The 11,017-nt window shown below is 34.2% G+C and overlaps 1 protein-coding gene across 1 annotated transcript; it reads right to left on the bottom strand.

Annotated features, from left to right (window-relative positions):
* Positions 1 to 1,514: 1,514 nt before the first annotated feature.
* LOC121737837 (zinc finger protein 431-like) lies at positions 1,515 to 10,996 on the bottom strand. Its single transcript, XM_042129569.1, has 4 exons — positions 10,817 to 10,996; positions 10,027 to 10,128; positions 4,418 to 4,535; positions 1,515 to 3,777 (listed from the first exon to the last, which is right to left on the bottom strand). Exons 1-4 carry the CDS (start codon positions 10,916 to 10,918, stop codon positions 3,026 to 3,028), a joined length of 1,074 nt encoding a protein of 357 aa, XP_041985503.1. The 5' UTR covers positions 10,919 to 10,996; the 3' UTR covers positions 1,515 to 3,025.
* Positions 10,997 to 11,017: the final 21 nt, after the last annotated feature.

The raw sequence follows: 11,017 nt of genomic DNA on the forward strand, positions 1-11,017 counted from the left end.
TAATTTAATTTGTGTATGTATTTGTATTGTCATAATTAATTTTAAGTCAAGATTGTAGTTAATTATTGCTATTGCGTTGTAAGTAATTAAATAAATAATAATATCTACTTACATTCTTTCTTAATGCCTGGTTGACATTCAATTTCCTCATAATTGATAACCAGAGACTAATCATCAACATTTTTCACGCCCAGGCTCTACATTGCTCTACTAATGGTCTAGCGGTCAGAGGTTCCCAAACTGTGCGCTGCGGCGCCCTGGTGCGCAGTGGAAAGGCAAGAGGGGCGCCGCGAATCGATCCTCCATCATTATCCTAAAACCACTAAATTATAATATTAATTATGTAAAGCAGGTCGATGATTAAATATTTGTTTATTAACTTAACTTGCTTAACCCAACTATAATCATTTAAGGTATTTATTTCCGTAATATCTTTTTCTAATAGCTAGATCGAGTAGGGCGCCGTGCCGTGACAAAAAATTGTATGTGTAACTGCGCCACAGACTGAAAAAGACCCCTGGCTATAGGGTGTTTAATAATAATAAAAAAACAATGTTTTCAAATATAATTTGTGCTCATATTTTGCCATTGCCCATTACAATACATAAGTTCTAGTCAACGGTATGTTTTCAAGAGCAACGTCATCTCGATAAAAATTGAATAACAATAAATATTAATTGATCTATTCTATTACAACTTTTGCTATAATTAAAAACATAATAATTGTAATCAGCAATTATTATCTTTTTTTTAATTGGGCATATCAAGGTTAAACAGTCTTAACTGTTAACTGAATTCTGTGCCTCTGTGTGTGCCTTTAAACGCATATTTTAACATTATACTAAATATATTATCCAACTCTATACTAAATACTAATACATATAAGTATGATGAATTCGAAAGTGTGTCTTTTACCTCATGACCGATTTAAACCGCAGAACCGATTATGCAGAAATTTGGTATGGAGTCCTTTGAGTCCCGAGAAAGGACAGGAAAATGTACGGTTCACGCGATTGACGAATTTTGGCATATAAAATCTAGTAACTCATATTATGTTTTTAAGCTTTGTAAAATCAACATTACTTGTGGATTACAATTTACAAGATTTCGGATTACAGAACAAAATTAATAAATATTTAAGTATTCCAAAGTTTTAATCCTTTTACAAACGGAGTGCTTTATTATATATTTTATGGTGTGGGATGTGCGTGGTGGCCGCAAAGGAAGATCTTCGGACTTCGACCGAGCGAGGTGTTATGTTCGGCTAGGCCGAAGCCCACGTGATACATTTCAGCGCTCGTATTATAATCGACGCGCTTAGAAAACTTCGATAGCGCAATGCAGGAATGTTAGGCGAATTTTGGGTACCGCCACCACAATGGTATTGGTAGTGGTTTGTCAACACTCAAGCCGCAGGTGTTGTACGGGTCTGTACACCTCACACGCTGATAATGATGATTGATTATAGAAACTGCCTTCAAATGATAACTGTTTATTGATACACAGATTTACAAAGGTACTGTGATATAAGAGAAATAAGAATTAATAGCGTATTATCGCAGACACATTTTATTTACAAAGTAAATGATGAGTTTAGCATAAAATTAAAACATTACAAAATCGTTAAATTAAGATATTTACTAAATTGGTATTTATTATGCTGACCTAGGAAAGTGCGATGCTTGCATCGTACATATTCCCGGTCGCGAGATGAAGATTAAAAAAACATTTAGAAAAATTAAATTAAGTGAGATCAGATTTAAATGAAATGAAATTAAATGCGATCAAATTCAGGCTTGTTGTATTCCGCTTAGTTCCTTGGTGATGCTGATGAGATGAATGCCGTTGCTCGGGAGCGCGAGACCCACACGGCTGTGGCTCGCTGGATGATTGTAGGGGCGGTGTCGGCTGCCTGCTCCGTGCAGCTTCCCGCGCGAGGTGCAGAGGGGGAGGCGCGATCAACGCGCCGTCACGCCGACGTTTCAAGTAGTGTAGTATGGATAATGCTGCTATCACGACTAATATAGCAGCGACCACATAAATACCGACGTAGTGATGGATTTCATGATAGGATAATTAATTCACGAAGACACCGTCGGATTTCATCTGCTCTATCGAATGCTTCCATGTATGTGTGTTATAAGTTTGTCGTTTGACTTGTACTCTAATTCTACGTCTTCTTTGTTCGGAATGGATAAATCAAAAACCTTGTTAATTGTAGGAATTTCGTAAAGTGGTACGTCTGCTTGAATCTTTAAGTCGCTTGATGGCGTTTTTTGGGAATACAGAGTAAAGGAGTCCCCCTTGATGACGCAGTTTTTTCCTATATTGAGTATTCCAGCTCTCTGAAGTTGTTTTACTTTAAAATGTTGCCAAAGCGACAAATGTTGCCAATCTTTCTAGGTCCTTGAATTGTGTGAATATTTTATTAGCATGTATAATAATAATAATATGGACGCTTCACAAGATCACAACACGTTAGTTTATAAGTACCTGAAGGACTTGTGTTACGGGCAGGGCTTGGAACCGGTATTTTTTCACCAGGTTAAAGAGCTCTTTAAGCGGTTTGAGCGAAACCGAAATGCGAGCGGTATTGCTTCTGAAATTAACCTGGTTAATTCCTCGCGGAAAGTAACTAGTGCAGTGATATCTTCTATCCCTTTCTGGAGCACATCTAATAGCCAACAGGCCATAAGTTCTTGTTTATTTGTTTTGAATGTGTAGACAAAGGCTGAGGGTCGTGGTGTATGTGAGTCGGCGGGGCGAACATAATCGCGAACGGTTCTAACCGGTATTTTGAGCAGGAGCAGTTTCATTTTGCTCCTTAATACTTATACACTAGCTGTCGCGGCAAATGTTGTTTTGCCGTATAAAGTATTTCGATTTTCGCCCATATTATTTTCATCCGTCGACGGGATGGATGAACGGACGGGACGGGAACGTGCTCACCAACTGAGCCACGGTCGTCTATAGTAGGTAAGATTTTAGGGGCACAACATTTGGCATTTCAATGTTCCAGTGACTACTAACTATCAACTTCACTCGCATATTTCTGTTCCTCCCGAGCATGGATCAGTTTGTGTCTTGTACATGTACTGCTGTGGGTGAATCTTTTGCCACAAATGTCACAACTGAAAGATTTCTCGCCCGTGTGCGTTAGTTTATGCGACGTTAAACTGCCCATCTGAGTAAACGCTTTGCTGCACACATCACAACTGTACGGTTTGTCACCTGTATGTAGTCTTTTGTGGACCTTCAATGTACTGGTGTCGGTGAAACTCTTATCACACACATCACATCTGTGCGGTTTCACTCCAAAATGACTTCGCTTGTGCCGATTCAAATTACTCATCTGCCTAAACCTTTTATTGCAAATATCGCAGACGAACGGTTTATCACCGCTGTGTATAAGTATGTGAGAAGCTAGCGAACCGCGTGCCCTAAATTTTTTATTGCAAACCCCACAGGAATACGGTTTGTCACCTGTGTGTAACCGTTTGTGTTTTTTTAGTGAGCTCTGATGCATGTATGTTTTGTGGCAGATATCACATATGTAGGTCTTGGCTTCTATATTGTGTTTTATTTTATGATTTTTCAGGGTACTCGGTTCACCGAACTTCTTACTGCAGCGGTCACAGGAGTAAGGTTTACCGTGTTTGCTACAAGCGTCACAAGCAAAAGGGTTGTTTGGTGTCGGTTCTGTGGTTACATTTTCTGTTTCCACAACATTACTATCTTCATAACAATCTGGGCTCTCGTCATAGTCCTCATCTATATCTGTAAAGAAAACATTATGAATAACTCATTTTAAATGACTGAAAAAATGAATGAAAAAACTTGATGTAGCCAAAATTATATAAAAAATCAACTTAATGCAGCATTAATATAGTTTAGATCTAGTCCTACACAACAAAAATGCTGCTTACTAGTGTTGCCAATTCAAAACTTAAATAAAATTTTGAAAAGGATATGTTTTGTACAGAATATTATTGCAATGTTTTTACGTTAGAAGCAGCACCAACATAAGCTGTTAAAACAAAAAGTCTTATTAAACATTTAACATGTCTGTCTGACATGTCTGATTTTGGTTGGATTATGTATTATTTACTGTATGTGCTAGTAGCGCTCACTGCTCCGACCTTTGACTATGTGTCTAATAAGGAATATTATATTCCTTATTTGAGACATTTAGTAGAAAAGTGCTGCCACCACCAATTTAAACAACAATTTTTTTTTAGTTTTTACTAATCAGAAAGTATCATTATCATTAACCCAATCTATTGTTATCGCGGCCGGATGTGGCCGCTTGGGGCTTGATGAATTAATTTGATATTTCATGTATGGTTTTGCATCAAAATCAAATCAAAAATTCAATCATAGAATAAAATAGCAAAACTGTACAAATGTATAAACTTACACTCTCTCTTGATCTCTATATCTGTGATTAATGGAGTCAGTTCTATCTCTATAAAATTAGGAGGTAACGACCACACTTGAGTTTTGCAACTTAGGCTCACCAAAGGGTTAATATCAGACTGAAACAAAAAAAATACAATATAGTTATTATATTTGATTTTTATTCGAGAATCAAATTTAAAAAATCTCTGGAAAGGGCTGTATGTAATATAAATCCAGGAAAAATGTATGGTTCGTTATAAACGTTCGCATTAAACAAATTTTGACACAAGGGGAGCATAAAGTAAGGAAAAATAATTTTATATGCTAACAAGCTTTTGCCCACGGCTGCGCTCGCGTTAAGAAGTATTATTATATACAAACTTTCATCCCCTATTTGAATCTCTTGGAGTTGGAATTTATCAAAATCCTTTCTTAGCGGATGTCTACGTCATAACATCTACTTGCATGCCAAATTTCAGCCCGATCCGTCTAGTGGTTTGGGCTGTGCGTTGATATATCACTATGTCAATCAGTCAGTCACCTTTGAGTTTTATATATATGTAAGTTTAAAACTTCATATTTAGAGTAGGCTGGTATGTTTGCGACAGAAAAGTAAAATATTTGAATTTCGAAGGACGACAATGTCAAGTTTGTAAGAACTGAAAAAAATGTTTTAAGAGAAAATATATTTTGTGTTCAATTTGGAGGATTTAAATTATAAACGTAATTGTCGTTTCTTTATATTTACAGAGAAACAAAATTGTTTATGTTTTCCTCCTATATGTCGTAATAATCTTATAAAACGACAATTCGCTCATAATAATATGGAGAAGCTACAATTTAAATTTACTTTGCTGCCATCAAGAGACGGAAAATCAAATGTACTTTCTATAACAATGATAACAACTCAAAATAATAAAGAGTACTATATACTTACCTGAAGAGTTGCAAGACATTAGTCATCACACAGAAATAATGCAAACTAGGTACTACATATAGTAAAGTGCGAAATAGCCTAAAGAAAATATACCAGACCAGAAGGATATGGATAAATCTGACAGAGGAGTTGAGGAATATTTATGTAGATGAAAATGATAATCTGCAATTTGGAGATCAATATCTTGAAGAATTTGTTGAAGAACAGGCAGTATAAAAAAATAAAATTGAAGGAAACATACACGAGATTAGACATCACAGCCTTAGGGATGTCGCAGAAAAAATTATTATTGATAAATTTTCAACTAAGAATATGAACGCAACCTTATGGATTAACACATTTGAAAGAGAATGTGCTCGTTTTGTCGTCACAAGTAATGAACAGAAAGTGGAGATTCTTAGATTGTTTTTGGATAGCAGTTGTATTGATTGGTATAATTCAATGATCATGAAGCTAACACTGAACTCTGAATGGTCTATTTGGAAGTCTAAGTTCTGCGAAACTTTTGCAATCAAAGGATGGAGTCCAGTCAATTTCGCTTTAGCATTTAGATATAGAGATGGTTCCTTAATAGATTATGCAATAAGAAAAGAAAAGCTTCTACTTGAAATGAGGACATCTATTGACGTAGGCACATTAATTGATTTGATTGCAGCAGGTTTGCCAGAAAATATATTGCATAAAATTGATAGAGAGATTTTAACAGATACGATAGATTTGTTTAATGTACTAAGGAAACATGAACATATGATACAAAAAAAAAATACTGTGTATGCAAAGAAAACTTATAGAACTACTTGGCGAGCTAATGAAAATAATGAAGCTACACGAAATACATGTAAGATTTGTGAAAATTTAAATAAGGGAACACGTTATCACCCAGAATCTTTATGTTGGTTCAAAACAAAAGACAATGATAAAGTGAAAAGAAATTTAATTAGACATGTAAATAATTCAGTTATTGAGGCCGAGTTGAATGAGACTGAACAAAAAAACTAGTGGTGACACCATTAATAACTGTAAAATTAACTGTAAATGAAAATGTTGAAATTAATGGAATTTATGATTCAGGTTCCAACGTTTCCTTGATAAACTCAAAATTGCTTAAAATAAGAAATACAGGAAGCTATGTAAACAAGGCAAGCTTAGTAACTAAGTAAAGTATTAATGGTGTCAGAAAAGCGACTGGATTGACTAGATTAAAAATTAAGATTTTTGAAGTAGAAGAAATGGCGGATGTTTATGTTATTGATGAAAATAATTTTAAACATGATTTTCTTATTGGATTAGACTTGATTAAAATGTTTGGATTAATTCAAACTGAAGAATTAACAATTATCCAAAAAAAAATATAATAATGATAACAAGCAGATGATAGAAAGTATGAAAACGGAAATAGATAGTGATGGAAGTAAACATAATATAAAAATAAATTTTAATGAACATGTCATAGAGCAAGACATAGAAATGAAAATAGATCACTTAGAAAAAGGTGAAAAAGATAAAATAAATAAGCTGATTGATGAGTCAGAGCTGATCTGTTTTTGCAAAAGACAAATATGATATAGGTACTGTAAACGGATATGAAGCTAGAATTGACTTAATGGTAGAGAAATATTGCTGTAAGAGGCCTTACAGATGCACTATGGAAGACAAAAAAGAGATAGAACAGCAGATAGCAAAATTGCTAGATAATAAGCTAATAGAAGAATCCTATAGTCCATTTGCAGCACCAGTAACATTGGCTTTTAAAAAAGAAGACAATAAAAAAACAAGGTTGTGTATCGATTTTAGAGACTTGAATAAAATTGTGGTACCGCAGGCACAACCTTTCCCTTTAATTGAAGATCTAGTGATAAAGACTAGAAATTGTAAATTTTTTACTACTTTAGATGTGAATTCAGCATTTTGGTCTATTCCGTTAAGAATAGAAGACAGAAAGAAGACAGGTTTTGTAACTCAAGAAGGGCATTATCAATGGACATGTCTACCTTTTGGTTTAAAAACGTCCTCAGCGATATTTCAAAGGGTGTTGAGTAACATATTAAGAAAATATAAACTCAATGAATTTACTGTAAACTATATAGATGATATTCTAATATTTTCAAAGGATTTTGATAGCCATATTGATCACTTGAAACAGTTATTAGAAGCTATAAAAAAAGAAGGACTCCGATTAAAATTTGTAAAATGTAACTTTGCCTCAAATTCTGTCAAATATTTAGGACATATAATTCAGAATAATTCAGTGCAACCTTTAAAAGATAACATTATTTCAGTACAGAACTTTCCTACTCCTAAAAATCAAAAAAACGTGAGACAATTTCTTGGTAAAATAAACTTCTACCATGAATACATTCCGAAAAAGGCGATAATATTAGACCCTTTACATCAATTGCTAAGGAAAGGCCAAAAATTTATTTGGTCTAATGAATCCCAAAAATCTTTTGACACGATAAAGAATCTATTATGCTCAAAACCTATATTAGAAATTTTTGATCAAAATTTACCTATAAACATTTATACAGACGCATCTATAGAAGGAGTTGGTGCAGTGCTAAAGCAGAAACAGCCAGATGGCAAAGAAAAAACTGTAGCATATTTTTCAAAAAAATTGACGGAAGCGCAAAAGAAAAAGAAAGCCATTTATTTGGAATTGTTGGCGATAAAAGAGGCGGTGGTTTTTTGGCAATATTGGCTAATAGGAAAACCATTTACGGTTTTTTCGGACCATAAACCTTTAGAAAATATGAATTTAAAATCGAGAACGGACGAAGAATTAGGGGATCTTACCTATTACCTTTCACAGTATGAATTTAATATAGTTTATTCTCCTGGAAGAAATAATTTAGAGGCGGACTGCTTAAGCAGGAATCCGGTATTAAATTCCGATGCAAATACTGATGAACAACTTAAAGTTGTAAATTTTATAATGATTGAAGACATCCTTAAAGATCAGGAAATAAATAAAGAAATACAAGAGCAAAAACATAAATTAATAAATAAACATAATGTATACTTCAAAAGGGTTGGAAAAAGAGATAAAATAATTTTATCAGAAGAATTATGTTTAAAATTTTTGAAAGAAGTTCATGAAAATATGTGTCATATTGGAATCAACCAAATGCAAAAGATGATTGGTAAATTTTATTTTATTAGAAATTTATCAGATCATATAAAGAAGATTTGTAAAAATTGTGAAATTTGCATAAAAAATAAAACAAGAGGACATGAAAAAATTGGATTTATGTCTCATCTAGGACCAGCAACGAAACCTTTTCAGATAATGTTCATAGATACAATAGGTGGATTTGGAGGTTCAAGATCATCCAAAAAATATTTGCATTTATTGGTTGACCCTTTTAGTAGATTTGCATTTATACATACGTCCAAAACTCAAACGGCTAATGATTTCATTAAACTTTTATCGAATATAGTAGAAACCGAAGAAATTGGTTTGATTTTGACGGATCAATATCCGGGAATTAATTCGATTGCATTAAAAATTTTTCTTCGTGGAAAAAATATACCCTTGGTATTTACAGCAGTAAACTGTCCCTTTTCTAATGGCTTAAATGAACGCCTAAACCAAACATTGGTAAATAAGATAAGATGCAAAGTTAATGAAAAAGGAAAGAAAAGAGCATGGGCTAATATAGCTAAGGAGTGTGTTAAAAAGTATAATGAGACTGTTCACACTGTTACAGGTTTCTCACCATCTTATCTTTTATATGGCATAGAAAATGTTACGATTTTACCGAAGGAATTAAGAAGTAGCATATCAAGTGAGAATTGGATAAATGACAAGAAGATTGCTTTGGAGAATACAAAAAAGTCTCATGATTGCAACAAAAAATTATTTGACAAAAATCGAAAGCATTGGGATTTTAATGTGTGAGATCTAGTTTATGTTGAAAATGGAAATAGACTGAATAGATATAAACTAGAGGAAGTTTACATTGGACCATTTCGGATAGTAGAGAAGGTGTCGAGTTCTATATATAAGATAGACACAGGTCATAAGAAAGCAGAATCAAATCTATTTCATTTGACAAAAATGATTCCTGTACCTATGTTAGATCTAAGTTAGATTTAGGTAGATGTAATAATGTAAAAAAAAAAAAAATTTTTTTTTTCCTTTTAAGGGGGGAGATGTAAGTTTAAAACTTCATATTTAGAGTAGGCTGGTATGTTTGCGACAGAAAAGTAAAAGCACTCTGGTTTCAATGAAACCAGGCCAGTTACGCAGAAGTAATTTTATAGTGCCCATGTGTGTGGCATTTTTAATAGCAATGTTGGTCCCATATGATGGATGGCTATTAGCCAGAGAAGAGAGTTTGATATAATTTTTATTACCTAGTGAATTTTGTTAATTTTTACTTTTAATTTTTATCAAAAAACCTTGATTTTGATAAACAAAATTGAAATTTTAATTTCTCCACTCACAACAGCCTAGCGAGAGGCATCATTCCAAAGAAACACTCCACAAATTGCCGATAATAGAATTATGACATAGCCTAAAAATTCCAAAAATGTCAAAGGTGAGTAGCTCCAACACTGGGGAGCTCCTTGTTCTGGTGTTGGTACAAGGGGGTGGTTTACCCCTCCCCGCCCTTTTTGACGTTGGTTTCTAAACCTTTACCAAAATTTCATAACATAATAATACACATTAAGTATATGTAAAAACATACCCGATGTTCACTGTTTTCTTTAGTGATTTGTTTCAGTAGGAGTTGGCATTGCCGAAGCTTTGTAACGCAAATGCAGCACAGTGGATGCGACTCAGCTTGTAGCTGTAAAACCAAAGTTATTTTTTAAGGAAACATCATTATGTTGTATGAAACAGTAATAATAAAAGGTTTGTTTATGTTCTATAGAATCCAAAACTATTGGACTGAAAAATGAATACTGACAATAGAACTCAGCTACAATATAAGCAGCTTTAATGGTAGGGCAATATGTTTTTTTTTTTTTTTTTTTTAATGAAATAAGGGGGCAAACGAGCAAACGGGTCACCTGATGGAAAGCAACTTCCATCGCCCATGGACACTCGCAGCATCAGAAGAGCTGCAAGTGCGTTGCCGGCCTTTTAAGAGGGAATAGGGTAATAGGGGAGGGTAGGGAAGGGAAGGGAAGGGAATAGTTGAGGGTAGGGAAGGGAATAGGGTAGGAGTAAGGGGATTGGGCCTCTGGTAAACTCACTCACTCGGCGAAACACAGCGCAAGCGCTGTTTCACGCTTTCACGTTTCCGGTCGAGCCGGCCCATTCGTGCCGAAGCATGGCTCTCCCACGTATGTGTGAGTGTGGACTTTATGCTAAAGGGAAGCTTATAGGATTCGGTAATTTCTTTCCTTTTTACCCTATTCTCCTGTGCAGCAGTACTGGAATTCAGGTAAAAAAGAGTTACTATTAGTAGATATTGGGAAACTATGGATGTAGGATCAATAACAAAGATATTATGTATTGGAATCACAACGTACCTGACTGTCGGATAATATTTCGTACACATTTTGCAAACCAGTGTTTTTAATATCTAATACTCTTGTAACAGAAAAACATAGCAAACAGGTTCCTTGACTCATTTTCTATGCTTCAATAAAAAAATATTATTTTTCAGTGATATTTCTTGTATCACGAATTCACGATTCATTCGCATTTCATTTTACAAATTCACAAAAATC

This window comes from Aricia agestis, chromosome 21, assembly GCF_905147365.1.
Source record: "Aricia agestis chromosome 21, ilAriAges1.1, whole genome shotgun sequence".
NCBI lineage: Eukaryota > Metazoa > Arthropoda > Insecta > Lepidoptera > Lycaenidae > Aricia > Aricia agestis.